Source organism: Diachasma alloeum, unplaced genomic scaffold (assembly GCF_001412515.2).
Source record: "Diachasma alloeum isolate Michigan unplaced genomic scaffold, Dall2.0 Dall_scaffold_00365, whole genome shotgun sequence".
Lineage (NCBI taxonomy): Eukaryota > Metazoa > Arthropoda > Insecta > Hymenoptera > Braconidae > Diachasma > Diachasma alloeum.
This window is the reverse complement of record NW_021680504.1, coordinates 360,305-379,244: the sequence shown is the minus strand read 5'-3', so window position 1 is coordinate 379,244 and position 18,940 is coordinate 360,305. Positions and strand designations below refer to the sequence as shown.

The window sequence follows — 18,940 nt, the reverse complement described above, 5'->3', positions numbered from 1 at the left end:
CTCTCTCTCTCTCTCTCTCTCTCTCTCTCTCTCTCTCTCTCATTATTTTTTGTTTCTCCTCTCGTGTTTCCCTTTTTTCTCCACTCCATTCACTCGCAAAATTATTCCTTAACGACCGCCCGATTGCCACAAAGAAAGAGATGTTATTTCTCTCCTGTTCTTTCTTTTGTCTGTGTTTATATTTTTTCCTCCATCTCCCCGTATTATTCTCGTTTTTGTTTCAATCGAAATGACGGTGGGGAGGAGTGCTGTATGACGGAGAGCGTCAGTGTGACGTAACAGAATGAGAGAAACAGCGTTAAAGGTATTCGTATGAAATCAAATAACGAGAAAGAGGAAAAGAAATTTTTTTCAATTTAAACATCATCCTTTTTCTCAATTATTTACTTTTCTTCATAAGTGCAAATATCCATTAAACAGCGAACAAAGCATGTTTTCTTCATACGTATCCTTTTCAACTATTTACCACCACAGATGAGTCGCTAATGAAACTTACGGCGTTTGTCAAACTCATTGACAAATCACTCTAAAAAACACGCGTATTATGTCATTCTCAAATCAAACATGAGGAATTTCCTTCGCTTTATTATGTTTATTTTCACTTTACGATGGGAAAGAGGGGGGATGGGGGGGGGGCTAATCGACGAAGCGACGAGATCGCACAGCGAATGGGTCGAGCTAACGTCATTATCATTATCTTCGGTTTAACACAGTCAAGTTTAATATACAAACATACAGCCTAACATTTTTTGTTTCGTCGTAACTCCTCACATCGCTTTTTTTCACCTCTTGGACATGTGTATAAATGACTCCAGGGACTCGCGTACGCGTTAAATTTATCAGTAAACAGTGCAGGCAGTCTCGACGGATGCAATAAAGAAGAAAAAATTGAAGGGGGGAGGGAGGGGGGTAAATTATTCTCGTGTTGTGTGAGGTCCCTTCGGACGCACTGCGAATCGATTTCACCTCGGGGACGCGAGATTGTCTTCACTGTACGAAGTATTGGCGATTAATCGAAATGCCAGGTACGCGGCTGTAGTGTTATTGAGAGAAAAGTAGATAGAGATGAGAATGAGAACGGAAGGAAATGAGAAAAAAAGGAGTTCGTGAGGATGAGACCACCGTGGATGTAATTAGGTGATAGTCCAGTTGAAGTGCGAGGAGTGAGCGTCACTACGACTTTATCGTTCAGCAATCACGATAGATTATATCAATCGATCGCGAGTCAGAGATACGTAGTAGCCTCAAGGCTAATGGATATACGCAGGAGACACGCGAACTCAATGGACTGGGTATTATCGACAAATATCTCCGTTTGAGTTTCATTTTATAAAGACTGTTATCGTGTCCAATGACTTATCGTGTTAAACACGAGGAGACAAAGAGTGTCATTAGCATCAATTATAATTCATTTTTCATGTTTTGACGAGGAGGAAGGTTGAGGAAAAATTGTCTGAAAGGCAATCGTGGAGGGAAATTCAGTTCAATGAAGAATTGATGAGGATATCTTGTGGTTCGTCCGCACGGAGGAAAAACTCCCGGAAAAATTACGTCAGAAACTGTAAAAGTGATACAAAATGCGCTCTTGGGAATTTTTACGTAAAGAAGGGAAAAAATCTGGAGTGACAAAAACATTTTCGCTTGAGTTCTGCAAATTTTATGGATCAAAACGGAAATTTTACGTTATTTAATGTCTTAAATTAAGGCATAACAACGTGAATTAAGATGCTTTTGTCCCTTCTGCAAGATCTTTTGGATAAATTTCATGTACAAAAGGAAAAAAGTGTCCCAATTTACAACATTATTCATTCATTTCGTATAGCAAAATTTCCTGCATCTCTTCAGTATTTTTTAATCCTTTTTTTTTCGGCACCGATAAAAACGAAATGGGAACGGACCAAAGTGAAAATTTCTCCTGAACATTGACTAATTATTTGTGTTCACTGTCGTAACGTTCGGCAAAATTCCGCCTAAATTTCACAATTTCAGTCAATTTTTTGTAGCAAGCAAAGAAAATTTCTCAGCAATTTTTCCTCAACGTTTTTTCTCTGTGCGGCAACGTACACAGATGATTGAGTCATTTTATTCCCATGTCATGAATAAAAATTTTCATCCACTAAACCATATTTCCCTGAATTCAGAATTTCCGCATAAATAAGCGATGGAAAAACAGAATAAAGAGAAAAATAGCAAAGATGCAGAAGTAATTTACCATCCCGACGATTGTATTTGAATAAATATTGAAAGAACGAATTTATGTGGTGAGTAAACAGGTGTATGAGTATTTTCAATAGGAAAACAGGAAAAATGAGTGGGTATTACATTTGATTCTGTCAATACAAAACACGCTACGAAGTGTTGAGTGCAAACGGCGCACACATGCTTCATGAAACAACACAATATTTATGAAAAGAAAAAATGAACTATAACAGGAGAAAAATAAATGGGCACAGGTAGAGGGGGGAAAGCTCACGGAAACATCCCGAGACACGCAATGCTTTTGTGAAATGACATTAGTATGCAGCGGAGTGCGAGATATCACGTGGGCGAATTATAACAGTTTACCGACCCACGTCAATATGCCGGTGCCATTATTCAAGCGGTGAAAGAAAGAAACAACAGATAGGATTAAAGGTCATCGGCACTGCGGTACATACGCGAGGGTTCACGCGACCCTGAATTAAACACAATAAAAGAATAAGAGGATATTCATTTCGAGAGAAAGTGGAGACGATAAAGTCCCAATCGCGATCAATTTCCCGTTTCTTTTTATTTTTCTGCATTAGACTCAACGTCGAGACGAGTATATCGATTCGCAGTGTTTTCATCATTCCACAACGCCCTTGTTCCCCCCATCCACGTCGAGATTTACTCGCAATGTCGGTGGTCTCCTTTTCCGTACTGCGTTATTCATGGAAAAATAAGAGGACTCGGTGGCGCCAAAGGAAAGAGAAACCCAGAGTCTGCGTTAGAGATTATGAATGTACGAGAAAGAGATTTACGAATAGAGGTAGTTACGATAGCTGTGGAGTTGAGCTGATAGCCAAGATGAAATGGAAATGAAAAAAAAAAAAAATTTTATTGCAATTTACGGTTCAATTAACGCTGTCGAGCCGCACTTGAGCGGAAGTGAATGGGGGAATCGACGGGATAAACGCAAAACGGATATGGGGAATCTCCAACTACTCCACCTACCATCGTTGTGGTTTAAGAGTGATGGAGGAAGTGGGGTATTACCGATAGAGACCGACTGTCTAGCCTGCACAACCGAGCTCTCTCATCAGGAGCGTCACTTTGCACCTCTCTTGTGTACTCCACCTCCTCAAGGCCAACGATGGAGTTTACAATCTCGTTTTCACTGGTCGAGAGGTGCAAGTGAAGTCTCCGTCGATCAATTGCTTGGCATAACTATTCACGACGATTTAATAATAACGTTGAACGTTGATCCATCAGTCGTTGAGATTTGCGTGATGATCGAGGATGATAAGAGGTGATTAGAAAAATAACGCTGGACAGGTGATTTTTTGCTTTTCAATGTCGCTATCTGATTTTATACTCTTTTTCTCATTCATTCGGCTGATCTCAACGCTGCGGCATCAACTCCAATGTTTATTAATCATCGTACCCCCGGGGAAAATGTGAAACATGTCCAGAACATCTTGATGCTATTCGTCAATCCTATCACGTAAACTTTGACGTGCACTAGCTGCACCGTTACAAAAGAAAAGATATATGTATTTTCCCGTCTTGTTTCGTGGTTTATTCATCTGTCTACCCCCCCTTTTCTAGTCAACATTGTACGTGAATACGAGTGAGGATGCAGCTAGAGAGAAATCCGGGACATGTTGCACACTGTAACTGCGGTTTACAAAACCCCACCGTACGGTACAAATGTACCTGGGGGTTCGTTACAATTTTACCCTCAATGACACTGATACGCGTTAACGCCCACGAGTCCTCTGGTCTTTTTTTTTTTTTTCATTTTGATATTATTATTATTTTCGTTTTTATTAATTTAGTTATCTCTTTTATTCCGTGTTTGTATTTTTATTTATTTAGTGAGACTACTTTGTTCCCTCTCGTTGCCACTCAACCACGGCCATCGTCTACTTGTTTCACGCTTAGTCGGCTAATTTTGTCAGCGATCTCGCTTTCTCCGTGCTTTACACTCTTTCGTTCTCCCTTACATCCACACATACACAAGCATTTATAATACACCTCTTTCACTTGAAGAGTTTGATAATGTTAATTATTAACGTGATTAATTTATTTTCACTCTTCAGCCTGCAGCAGTGTACGAAAATCCTGCTGTAGTTTAGACTCGTGATAACTCCAAATGTCACTGAAGTCCTCGTTGTCATCCAAAAACGGTGATTTCTCCTCCTCAGTGGGTGCTGAACTCGGTGATGATGAGTAGAATTTAATCTCAAGATCACGATGTCCATTCAACGATGTGACAATTTCAGTCGATACCTCGAGACTCTGTGTGGGTGTCACAGAATTGCTCAGTGAGCCAAGTCCAGTGACATTTGTACTTGGTGATACACCGGACGATGCACTACCTGGCCAGGAGCTTCTGCCCCTCGTCACCTCAGCCTGACCCCGATCACCAATCACCCCAACATCTCGACTCGGTGTACTTATTTGTTCACTGAAATAACTCGTTGGATCACTCCAGCTGCGTCTGAGTAATGCACAGCCAGTTGGCTCCATGCGATTCGGCCGACTCTGTGAATGATGGGGATGATGCTGGTGGTGAGAGTGATGACCATGAATTTGATCATCAACGTCGTAGTAATCCTGCTCCGGGCAAGATAAACTTGGACGTGACAGATACAGTGGCATCTGTGGATATTGTACCCCAAAATCACTGCTCGATGGTGGTGGTGTTAAGAATGGTGAGTAACAATTTTGCTCGACATCCCAAATAAGTCCAGATGGATCACAGTAACGACACTGACAGCACGTATCATCAACAACACCCTTCTCACAGCTAGTATCGTAATTAATGTATCTCGTTGGATTATTATTATTGCAACGATTAACTGGATTATTGATGTGATGATGATTGCGGTATATCTTGGTTATTCCCTGTGCACGTACATTGCTTGGTAAAACAACGTTACGGTTGTCATCCAGTACTTTCACCTGCACGTGTCTATGACCGTACCTCTGCCTCGTGTCTGTAATCTCTTGAATCGATGTGGACGTCTGCGTTCTGCCATAACTTTCCCTCACAACTGGTGGCCTCCTGTGTGACCGGTGTGATGCCGGCTCATAACGTGCCTCGTAACAAACTGGCACATACTGCTTCAGTGTTACCAAACTCGTATGGTCGGTAACTTGATTTGTCGGTGGTATTGGTTCATCCTGCTTCGATATCTCCTGGCTGACTGGATTCGTCGGCTTTCTGTCCTTCTTCCTTCGTTTACGGGGCTTTATTATACGTGGTAGACTGTTCTCCGAGTTATTTGAACTCTCATCGCTCGCAATGCTCAGGGAATCAATGTTGGCTATGTTTGAGCCTGAGTTGTCGGGTTTAGGGGGTTGACAGTCGTTCTTCTGGTGCAACTGCTGGTTATGATGCTGCTGCTGCTGTTGCTGGGGCTTACGTGGTGTTTCCATTGTTCTCTGACCCCTTTGGCCTCCACATCTTCCAATGGACATCGCTGTATTACCAATGTTATTATTGGTGTTTGAGAAATTATTGACATTAGCACCGGTCGTTAGATTTCCACAATTTTGTAATTTCCCACGATTGTGAAAACGTCCAGCCAGAATGAGCGGTGCACCCTGAGTGTGAATAGCCAATCGTGACAGTGGGCTGCGATTCTGCAGGTGACCCGTAACCTGTTGTGACTGCTGTTGCTGTTGTGTTTGATCAACCGTTGACGATTGATTTTGTATTTGTTGACAGGGCGATGGAGATAGACGCTGATTACTCCTTCGTGGACTAGATGTCATGGATATCAGTGGTGCACCTGTCCAGGTGCCGTACTGACATTGCTCATTACCCGGTGAATAGTTCTGGGGATAACAGTTTGGATTGCCACGCAGTGATAATTGCTGATTATCCTGCTTCTTGATAATCTGAGTTTTTTGGATATTTTGTCGTAGGGTTGATGATATCAGGCAACTGCCAATGTATCTCTCCACCTCCAAGCCGCCCTGGGGACGGCTCATTTTACAATCAGACGATAGAATCAACACTTCGACACTTATGAACTACTCGCGCAATCCAGTCTACTCCTCTTTTCGGATATTAATTCCGTGATTTTAGCGGTGCTTCACCAATCGACACTTTTTCACAATTATCACTATTCAAAACCGTCACTGTAAGTGAAATCCAATAGTCAGACTGGACAATTTATCCCACATCGTTAATCATTTCCCGATCGTGTTTTACCGCTTCAATCGAAATAACCGAAGTGCCGGGGGAATATTCATAACCGGGTCAACGACGGAAAAACAAGGTAAACTCAGTGTCACGATTATTGTGGACAAATTACTAATCCACCGTGTTCCGCCGCGTTCCGAGCGACACTGAGGCTCCTTCGCTAAGCTGGCACCGACACCAGCACTCCGCTACGTAGAGAGGACTATTTCCCCCACCACCGTCGCCGCTCACTCCCACCAGTTGTTTTCATCCCCCACTTCTCACAGGATTTTCTATGTGGATGTGTTGCAGTCTACTGCTGAAAATGCCTGGCGTGTCCCCACCATCTGCCACGAGCTACCCCCTCTGTCGTCTTCTCATTTGATTCTTCTATTTTCCCTTGCCGACTCGGAACCGCGAAACTTTGCCACGTCCGATTCGTACGATCAACGCGCTGTTCCTTCCGGTCGACGCCACAATTTACCGTGTGGCTGTATCGTAAAGCCCTGAGACACCCTCGAATTTGAACGCCATGTTGGTATCAATATCCTCATTTGGGAAATTTATTTTTTGGGAATTTATTTTTTTGAATGACATTTTATCGTTATTCTTTCTTCGGGTGCAATGGATCTTGTAAATTCTTTTTCATTTGGAAATGTCAAAACACTTTCCGCTTTTGAAAATTGTTAGCTAATTTCAAGGAATCCGGCTTTTGAAAACTGATTAAAAATGCAATGGAAACTGTAAATTTGCGTTGAATGATTCGATAAAAATTGAAGGAAGTGAAGAAAATTTAGCACAAGTCGGTATTGAATATTAATTTTTTTGATTGAAATTTCATGTAATTTAGGGAGTTCTCATATTTTTCCTGTTCAACAATTTGGAATTACGTTGAAATTTCTGTGACATTAAAAATTTCATGATTTCTTCCCCCTAAATTTAATTTAGTGTCACTCTTCTGAAGATTACTACTAAACTATTTATGAAATTTAATTTTTTTCTAACTGTATCGCTGTTGGAGAAAAATTGAAATTTCATGGACAGTTGATTAGTAATTTTTAAGAGCAGGACATTGAATTTGATTCAGGACGAAGAAAATGATGAAATTTTAAATTTCACTGACAATTCAATGAAATTCCAAATGTCTGAACAGCAGGGAGACGAGAATTCCTTTTCTTAGATTTTTTAAATTTCATAAAATGAAGATTCAGCACCAAATTGTACTGAATGTTCAACTGATTGAAAATCCAAGAATTTATTTATCTGCATTTCACTGTTTTCATCGATTTCTCTAAAAAAATCGAAGGACATTGAATTTGATTCAGGACGAAGAAAATGATGAAATTTTAAATTTCACTGACAATTCAATGAAATTCCAAATGTCTGAACAGCAGGGAGACGAGAATTCCTTTTCTTAGATTTTTTAAATTTCATAAAATGAAGATTCAGCACCAAATTGTACTGAATGTTCAACTGATTGAAAATCCAAGAATTTATTTATCTGCATTTCACTGTTTTCATCGATTTCTCTAAAAAAATTGAACCTCCAATGGCGAAATTTCTTAAAATTTCAGTGGCACTGTAATCCAACGAAAATTTCCAAGACGTCTACCGGAAATTTCAGCAATTTTTAACAGTCATACCAAATACTCTGCTGGATAATAAAAAAAAATTAATTTCAAATTTTCTGAGAACTTGGGTCGACAACGGCTTAGGACTAGCCCGAGAAAGTTGCCAAGTTCTTGGAATCGGGTTCCCCTACAATTCCCGCGCATTTCAGCCATCGTCAGTCCCCCCTGTATTCCGAAATCTTTTTTTCTCCTGTTTCATCGCAGTGCAATTTATTAATGAACACACGTTAATTGAAGATCGGAGAAAGGTGAAAGTATGGTGAAAGCGTTGGAAAAAAGGAGGCTAGAGTGAGGAGATATCGGAGTGATACGGAGGCGTCACCCCCGCAATCTAGGTCGACACCGGGTGGAAAAGTGGGTCACGAGTCTTAGTCGATTACCGGTGGCGCGTCGCACGCTCTGGTGTGTCTCGACGATCCATTGGATCCGAGCGAGATGTCGTTTCCACGGTGTCTTCCGGTCATTCACACGCGCCAGGATTGGACTTCTGCGATTCTCCTGGGTTATTCAAATGTACCGGGAACAACAGGATGAACTGAATATTCGAATGATTGGACTAGGATTGATGTACGCTATTGAAAATTATTGGATGAGATTTCCGGAATATTTTTCGGGAATTTTTTATCAAGTTATAGTTTGTAGTGAAAATTTAAAGAATTTCGTAATCGGTAATTCATGATTTGATGGAACAATTGAGAGAAACGATAGATTTTAGTTGAATTAATCCATGAAATCAATTGAAACTGAACGTCAAATTTGATGAGAAACATTGTGGAATTCCAAGTTTTGGGTAGAATGCCAATTAACCACTAATATTAAAAATGAAAATGACATAAATTTTTCATTTTTACCCGATTTTTCATATTTTTTGAGTTTTTACAAAATAATTGAATGGAACTTCGCAAGTTTCATTCATTCCCCGATCAAATTATTAGAAAATCAATTGAATACCCCATTCTTCAATAATGAAATTTCCTAAAATTTCAGTGGAAGTGTCACTTTATGAAAATTTGTGGATATTTTCATCTTTCTCCGATCTTCAATTAACGTGTGTTCACAAAAAATTGAGACAAGAAATCGTTACCAGAGTAGATATGCTCATGAATGATTGAATATTCAATGTAATTGGGGACAGAATATTAATCTTTTCATTCAGAATTGAAGAAAATTTAAGAATTCAAGAATTTAGGGTCTCCCTGAAGCTAAAAAATTTAGAATTCCCATGAATTTTCTGTTCGAATGATCTAAAAATCAATAAAATACAGGATTTTTCTGTTCACTTATTCCGTAAAAATTCGGGAAATCAGGAAAATTCATGTGACTTTTCTTCTTGGACAGTTTTGGCCCAAGTATCATTCAATGCTTCACGGAATTTTTTTTTTTTCGATTGCATTCAGACAAGACAGTTGATACTCGGTTGGCTTTGAATACAAACGGAAATAGCTGACTCTAAAAGTGGTCGTCAAAATAATATTGGACACTCGGCGGATAGATAAAACGTCGATAATACCGAGGCTCACACCATATTTACCAAAAGAAATAGTGACGCGAATGCTCAGTGACTATTTTTAGTTTAAACACTACCAAGAAATTATTTGCACTTTTCTTTGAGTGTTTTTCTGTTGTTGAGTGAATGTTATGCAGTGAATTCAGCCTATCCATTATTCTGTGGGGCTAATCTTTCCGGTGTAATCCGAATTAGGTTGTAACCAATGACGGTACCGTGTCCTTTACGATAACAGGCCATAAATCGAAATCCCTGATAATGTAGGATTCATTGCGTATACCATGTAGTTAACTCCAGTAACCAATGAGGACTGGCTTCAGAAATCTATCCAGTCGATTTCCCAAATGTACATTTTCGCCACGTAACTCGTGTTTTCACTTTTTCGTAATTACCGTAATGACGATTTTTTTTGTGATTCCGTAGGAAATAAACGGCAGTCGTTATTGTTATACTGCTTTTCTATTCCTTCGAGAGTCGAGGAATTTCAGAAGGGAAAGCGAAACCAACTGCGTGCAATAGGAATTTATTAGTGGATTGGGCAAACGATGAAAGGAAATTGTCAAAATGTAGCTATAAAAATTACGCATTTTGCATCTAATAAGGCTCTTCATTTCGGTAAACTTCTTGGAAATTTTCAGCAAATTATGTTTTGATTGACATTTCAAAAAATTCTACGATAGGAAATTAGAAATTTTATGAGTCAATCAATAGAAACTGACAATTTAATTTCAATTAGTTATTGAATATGAATAGAAATTACTTGAAAAATCGACGGAATTTAGTATAAAACATTCATGTCTTCATTTGAAATTCAAGTAAATCTGGGAACTCTGCATGTGCTGCATTCGTGCTGCTCAAAAATTTTAGAATTTAATTCAATTTTCAGTGCAATCGGAAATTTCATAATTTTTTTCCTCGCTAATTCAATTTAATCTCATTCTCCTGAACATTATTGAACTAGTGTCTATGAAAGTTCAATCATTATTCAACAGTGTGTAAAATAAAATGAATAATGAAATGCGATGAATCCTCTATTAAAATCAAATAAACTACGAGATTTATGTGGACGATGAATAAACACTCGCAAATAAAGAATTAGAACGCAGTGAATAATTAGTAAATTCGGAGCGTCCGAAAAACCGCGTATTTTTGGAAGGGCTATTGTAATGCATTTTCTCATAAGATAATATAATAACATATATCTTCAAAATTTAGGAACCAAAAGATGCTCAATTTTGTCGGGCGTTCAAACACGAAAATTCTCAACTGAATTCGCAGTTTGTGATAATTTTTCATTGGCTGGGAGGAAGTGTTCAATCCATTTACGATGACATTGAGAGGAATGGTTATCTTTCTCTTGAAACAATACCGAAAATACCTCACGGAAATGACAAATGTGTGTGTGTGCTATTCTGCAGTAAAAGCCGCTGTACTGTGGAACAGAAAAGTCTATCTCAGATTTCTTTACCGGGGACGGAAGTTTTTTTTCGTGAGCGAAACGATTATTATGACTTGTGCTGAAAAGTTTTCCAAGAAAGGCATCCATTACTGTGATTGTCCGCAAGTTTATGGCCGGTGGTACAAGCGCACCCCAGTGAATTTTTCCGTGAAAGATGTACGATTTGTCAGCGAATTTTCAACAGCTTTTAACGGCCATATTTAACGAATAGGTGACGTCAATATCAATAAAAATGATTCCTAATTTGAGAAACGTCTCAGAATGAGAAAAACAAAGTATTTTGTGAAGCAAGTCTCTGCTTACATAAAAAAACTCGTAGCATGAAAATTTTCAAAAGCAAAATATCTTGGACGAGGAAAAAAAACTTTTGTCAAGAACTTTTGTACTTGTCCTACAGACGAGGATCATTTCTTGATGACAAGAAAGTGATTACTCAAACCATGAATTTATTCAATAGTTTTTAGCCTCAATTGTAAAATATTTTAATGCCTAAACCACTTGAATTAATTTGAGAACTCGTTTTTTTTATAAGAACCACTAGGCAATCATGCGCGCTGACGCGCGCGACCCCCTTCGAGTGAGCGCTGTAACGCACAATAACATCCTCATAGTCATGGAAATCATTGATTGATCCATCAACCAATTGCAAGGTGAATAAAAAGTTAACAATCAAAACAATCATTCATTGACAATCAACTTTATGAAAAAGGAATTGCCCTCACCTATCGGGCAAGTATAGAATTTCATGACATAAAATTTGTTTTTTCTTACTTCGAGCCATGAATTTCTTGATACACTAGTTTTTGTGGTGTTCCTGCCGATGAAAAATTATAAATCCACCGATTTTTCCCCCTGAATCGAATTCAGTGTCAGTTTCCCAAAAGTAGCTCTATAGACAGCCCATAAAATTTTACTTTGTTTCCAATAGTGCACCAGGAGTTTTTCTGGGTTGAGTAAATTCATGATTGAGGGAATGCGAAAAAAACATGAGTGAACTCCGGAAAAACCTATATTATCACACCGGTCAATAAATATCGAATGATGGAGCAGTGTAATTGGATGTTTCCCAGAAAATTTCTCCCATAATTTACCAACTTTATTCGTCCCTGCTATCCCTAAATATACAGTTTTATGTTTAAACACGACCCAGAAAGTTTTGTAATATCGGTCTTGCCGGTGCTGTCCGGCCAATCCCCGATACTCGCGCAGGGGAAGAGTTTATCGGGTTCCACGTCAATAACACTTTCCCGTAAAATCTTGTCGCTGAATTGGATCTATTTCCAATCGTGCGCCGTATGCCGGTTTGGATTTTCGTCTCGTTATCAAGAGATTCTAGAGAAACCCAACGGGGTAAAGTGCTTGTGTAGTAGGATTGGCTCTGACAGCCACTGGAAACCTGTCTTTTACCCTTGGATATTTGCAGTGAGGAAAAATTCAAGGGAGAAATTAGTAGATACGAGGAAAGAAAATTGGACAGGATTGAGTACAACAGGACAAATTTGTTTCGAATGAGAGAGAAATCGAGTCATTAAACGAAACAAATTGTCCTTTCATGATTCATGATGAGATTTCTTTGTTTTTCTTTTGATTGTACCATCTCAAACTTTCAATTTCAGTATTTCCAGCGTAGATATACCCCAAGTAATCGGTTATTTGAATTCAATAGATGAATTGATTGAAATCAATGCATGAAGTTGAAGGGAATTGGAAATTTCAAATAAAAAATAGGGATTAACTCAAATGCGCCATGTCGCTGTGAAATTTTCCTTGAATTAATAACATTGAGATAAATCAATTCTTTTCTTTTCTAGGAATAGAAAATCCTTCTCTACATTCCATTAAAATGCAATCCACAAACTATAGTTCATTCTAATCCAGAAAAAAAATTGAAAAACGAAGCGTTTTGCCTCTGCAGTTGTTTACTAAAATTTGGTTTCAAGCTTGATTTTTAATTGCACTTTTCATGTTAAGCAAATCGGTTATTTGATTCTAATATCTGATTCATTCAAAATTAATAAATTATTTATTTCATATTATTGAATGATTTTCTTTGAAATGAATGCATGAGTTCACTAATTTTCAACCAAAATATTATTGAAATGAATGGTAAAAATTCAAATAATGAATATAGTTCATTATTACTGCAGTTCATTCTAAACCCGAAAAAATAGTGAAGTAATGTGCGTTCTTCCTCTGTGGTTGTTCATTTAAATTCAGTAGCGAAGTGGTAAAAGGAGATAAGTCAATTTTGACTATTGACCAGTTTTCAATGAATATCTCGGAATCTAAGGGAGATAGCAAAATTTTTGTTACAATCTTTTTTGTGCAGCCGATTAAGTGTTACATCAAATGTAATTACGAAAATTTCGCTATCTCCCTTAGATTTGGAAATATTTCTCAAAAACTCAACTGGGAGATAAGTCGACTTATCTCCGTTTACCACTTCACAACTGAATTTTGTTTCCCCATTTTGTTCACAACGTTAACTTCTCTCTCATGTTATAAACCCCGTTGGTATTACTCAAGCGATCGGCAAAGCATTGGCTCACCCAGTTCATGTCCAAGGTGTTAACGAACACCCCACTGGTAAGTTTCGGTTAACATAACCTCCCGTGTCACTGGAGTATGGTTGCGGCGATGGTTGTGTTGTGCCGGCATAACCTCGCCCCTCGCCGCCGTGACAGACGAGATGAATAGCTAAACTTCGCCACCTACGTTGGGTGCACCTACACCCCAGGCCACTCTCGCCAATTTCGAAAGGAAACATTGTAGCCTTCGTGGCATCAACTGTTACTCTGCAACTCAATTTCAGAATAGCCGGTTTCCAACGATGATGAATAATTGCCAAATGGGGGGAGGGACTGACTGGACCAAAAGGTAACTTGATGGAAAATCTATCGGTGATGGGGATTGAGTGCAGCTGTTGATTCAACCCCACACTGATAGAACGGATTAGTTATTGTTAACGAATGGATTTTGGTTGGAGGTTAGGGTCTATTCGGTCTCACCAAATGTTCATTCGTTAATAGTTAACGAATGTATATTTGAGGAGCCTTGTTTGACTTGACTATCGCCATTCAAGTGAACCATTCGTTAACCCTCCTGAACTGGCGCGCCGCCGCCAACTACTCAACGTATAGGGCGCCACTGCAGTGCAAGTGAGACGTAAGAGATCTAGCCAGTTCAGGAGGGTTAACTATTAACGAATATTCATTTGGTCATATTCAAGCCTACCATTCGTTAATAGTTAACGAATCTCTTTTGGAATAAATGAATCATTCTATCAGTGCATGCTTTCTCAATCAATATTCAACCTACTTCTAAAGCCAAGTTTACCTCCCAAATGTAAAGCACGTGTCGTTGAATTATGGAAAAATGGCTGAATAAAGCATTGATTCGTATCTTGAAATTTTCAATCGAATTTCAAGCCGTAATAAAACAGCTGAATTAACGATTTCACGAGAGAGTCGTTCACTTTTATCGCACAAAAACTGGCATTTATTGTGGCTGAAGCTCCATTTCATGATTAATACCCACGTTTTTTCTTGTTTTTTCAACCAAATGCACGTAAAAGCCACAATAATTAATAGCCTTTGTTATCGAAATTGAATATACGGATTGGTATTCTTGAAAATGGCGCGGTGGAGGGGGGGGGGGATATTCCCGAGTCAACGGAAGAGGTGAAAAATATACACAATTGCCATTTGTAGTGGAAATACTGATTTCTCATTTGATGGAAATTCAATTCAATCCATTCAATTTTCACCGACGGGTGGTATATCGTCTAAGGCTCCAGGGTTCAATAGAAAAACTTTAACTCCACACATATCCCGCGAGATACTCGCATTCGATATATCTGTTTTTTTAGCATCCCCCCAGGACATGCGAATTAAACTGTAACATATGAGTGTTGGGAAAACTCGGATGTGAAACGAATTACGATGAGTTGAAAAATAAATTAGGTAATCCGGGGGGAGTGATATACCACATTGTCTACTTTTGTAGCGACCCCTCTCCACTCTCCTTCCTCCTATCAACCAACTATCCATCATGTGTGGGATTCTGTCCCCGTGGGAGAAATATTTTGCATTTTTCGGTTTACATTGTTCTAATGTCGCCATTTTAATCCGTGGGAATGCAATTTTAACATGAGAATATTGAAGCCAGAACCATACCCGCGGCACTCGAAAATTTACTGCAAAGATAGTAAAACTTGAAGGTCAAGGCAAAATTTAATTTGACACGCGTGAGAATTCGGTTAAAGTGAATCAAATTTTAAAGTTTCACATGACAATTTTTAATTTTACATTCTCTCCGTGTAACCTCCGGAGATAGTGAGGCATTTAGAAGAAGGAAGAAATACTGATTTATTATCTTTAAATGTATGAAGCACTGTTAGAAGGAATTGGAATTTCATGAAGAGTTTGGTTGTATTTTTTATACGAGTACAGTGTCAACTACTTTTGGCTGAAATTCTCCGATATACTTGTTGGAAATTTTCATCACATTATAGTTTCACTGAAATTTAAAGGAATTTTTCAATTGGAAAGTCGAAATTTTATGGAAAAAGACATGAAAATCCTAAATGTCAATTCAATTATTTCATTGGAATCACTGGAAATGAGAAAAATGAGGATAAATGTATTGGTAATTAAGATAATTGATTGAATATTGCACATGATTTAGTATTGAATGTTCAGTCAATTTGAGATTCAAGAATTTGTTCACCGGATAATTGAACTAAAATTTACAGTTTTCATCGTGTTTTCCATCAAATTATGGATTTTCTACGTTTAATTTCTAATTGCAGTAGAACTGTTACTTGTTAAAAATTTCCCTGTTTTGTACCGGAAATTACACGCAGAATAGTGAAGGAAAGGGCACTTGAAACCAAATCAAGTGACAAACAAGATTGTGAAATTTTTTAGACGCAGACAGCAATTAATTTTATGTGAAGAACGAATTTGTAGAACAATTCGTGCGCCCAGAGGAATGCTTCATTTAAATTGAATAAACTTCATGAGTGAAAAACGAAAGGATTGTAACAAAGAATGTATTTGGAATTAAAGGATTACCTATTACCCACATAATAAAAACATTATCATCAAAATAAGTACAGGCCTTTATAAAATTTCATCATAAATACCGTTGAAAAGAATGCAAAATTGCAAGTAAAAAGTGAAGCGTCTATTTCGTTTAATCCAAACCCGTTATTCTCCTGGTGTTTCCCAAAAATCCCGAAAAACTATGAAATCAGTTGCACGCGTTCGGACGAACGGGCACGAATGTGTATTCAAAGCCGACAAATAGAGAAAATAAACGTGACAGAACAATAAAAGAAGACAGAAAAATAGAGGGAGAAAAAGGGAAAGGAGAATGTGTTTGGCTGTCGCTGAGTAAAATATTACCAAAGGGGGAAAACCGAACTAAGAGTGAAACGGGTATTGTTCGGTCATAAAGGTTACGGAAGTCGCGTTGGTGTGTGCAATATCTGAGTGGCTCTGGTAAAAGTGTGATGCGAATTGAGGGGCAGAGGGAAGGGAGGGAACACGAGAATATGAAATGGAGGTATCATCCACACCCCGAGAGACAAACACACTGTGTATACGAATATCCCATGAGTGGACGCCATGGGGTGCTCGAGATGGGACGGGCTTGCGAACCAGTGTGAGAGCAAGGATGATGGCAGTGAGGTGTGAGGGAACAAAAGAGGACAGGGAGTCAGATGACATTCCCACGAGCCACTCTGTTATGTACACGTACCAGAGTGACCTGTGCGAAAGTGCAATTATACAGATTAGTCGATGCTAACCAATTATCCCTGGGCTGGAATGTTGCGTTGAGTGAAGGATATGCGCGGAGAGAGGAATAACCAATCGTGAATCGGCATAATAATTACAGTACAATCATCGTACAAGATACCACGGGGACTGTAGGGGAATAAAATTCCGAGAATTACGTATCCCCCACTTTACACTGTTGGAATTTTTTTGAAATTTCATAGAAGATATTTTAGTAAGCCTCATGAGAATGACATTGAATCGAATTTAGGGAAAAAATGGTTATGAAATTTCAAGTTTTACTTGACTGAATTTTCAGTGGAACATGGATATTCAGATACAAAATCACATGAATTTTTCTGATTTTTCTGAATTTTCACAGAATAATTGAACTGAAAAATCAACTATTTTATTGATTTCCAGATCATTTGAACAGAAAATCAATGAAATATTTGATTTTTCAATGACAAGATTTCCTGAAATTTCAGTGTAGAGTCAGTGTCAATGCAGAAAAAACACCGAAATTTCACTTCTCACTTTTGATTTTTAATTAAACATGAATATTCAGAATAAAAATTAAATAAATTTTCAATTTCCACTAGAATTTGAAATATTAAATCAACGAAATACTTGATTTATCAATAACGAGATTTCCTGAAACTTCAGTGGAATTGTCATGGAAAATTCAGACGAAATTGTCAATACTATGGACAAAAGAATAACAGAGAATAAAAATCATAAATTTCGTAACAATAATTGATCACGAAAAGAATAAACTCACCGGTGTTACCGAATCAAATATCGATCCTTTCCCCCTCTTTTTTAAAATAAAACAAAGATGATTGTCATTCTCTAATGTTAGAAACTAACTTCATGTGCGATTCATTTTTATTCCATGATTGATACTGAAGAACTGTCAATAAATACGCGCCTTCGATCGATTCCGAATTATTGCATAATTAAACCCAACACGGGGTTAATTTCCCAAATGAAAAAAAAATTCTGGAATAAACATTAATTTCATATTTCGTCATCAAGCCCAATTAATGAAGCGCCCTGATCACTGATTCAATTGATCCGCTTCCCATAAACAATATGCAACAAACTCATGTTTCCGTAATCACACAAACAAATTTCTTTTTAATTAAGTGACTGGAGAGGTCACATGCAGCCTGATTGTTTGAACTAGCCAATGTAAACTTCATCCAGCAGTAAATCGTAGTACGAGGTGAATGTGAGCCTCTGGGATATGAAAACCCCCTGGATGCACCAAGTGCCCCTAATATGGGTCAGAATGGCCAACACCCCTCCCCCCCCATTCCCCTCTCTCCCTCCCTTGGCAGTGGATACAACTGCATATTGAGTTTTCAGTCTATTCTATCTCGTTGAGGGAAAAAGGTTATATTTAAACTACTGCTGCAGTAAACGCTCGAGATATACGACTCAAAAAAGTAATTACACAGACTGAAGTTGGGGAAAAATAAAAGTGTGTGATATGGTGAGAGACAATAAAGAGTCGAGACCCAGATTTTGTTTCTTTCTTTTGAACGGAAAAAAAGGAGAGAGAGAGAGAGAGAAAAAAATGAGAAAGCGTCGCTCTGCAGTTCGATTTTTCCTACCTACTTCCAGCTCTAGGTCTTTTGAATCTCTCGTTTAAAATTTAACAGCCTGTATTTACGTTTCCGGTGTTCCTCCTGGATGCACATTTTATTTTTTACAGTTGCACATAAATGGAAGCCCGGGGCAAATTGCTTATTATATTCTAGCTATCGAAAAACTACTCTCAAGAATGTCGTGAAATAGAGCGGTTGAGGTAGAGAGACACGTCGTTCTGAACTCGCCTCTCAGAAGGCCGTTAAAAGTCGTTAAAATCGTTCGTCTTTTTTCCCTAGCTATGTCTCCCTCAATTCAACGAGAAAAGATTAGCGCCGGAGGTTGGAGACTCGCGAGAATCCACGAAAATCGTCCCGCAAATCCTGTGGAATTCAGGACGCTCGCTTGGTTCACGAAGTTAAAAATATTTGGCGGAAATTTTCGGTACACTTTTCGAAAATTTTTATCACATTTTGGGTTCACTGATATTTGAACCAATTTCGTCATTGAAAATTCAGAATTTCATGAAGATTCAATGAGAACTGTGAAATTTCAACTCAATTGTTCCCTGAAGATTAGCAGAAATCAGGAAAA

The 18,940-nt window shown here is 38.4% G+C and overlaps 2 protein-coding genes across 5 annotated transcripts in view; both read right to left on the bottom strand.

The window, feature by feature from the left end:
* Positions 1–18,940, bottom strand: part of LOC107041439 (CCR4-NOT transcription complex subunit 6-like) — a 541,863-nt gene that overhangs the window by 460,957 nt on the left and 61,966 nt on the right. The window lies entirely within an intron of this gene.
* Positions 14–6,517, bottom strand: LOC114841374 (myb-like protein M). Its single transcript, XM_029126331.1, has one exon. It carries the CDS (start codon positions 6,181–6,183, stop codon positions 4,273–4,275), a length of 1,911 nt encoding a protein of 636 aa, XP_028982164.1. The 5' UTR covers positions 6,184–6,517; the 3' UTR covers positions 14–4,272.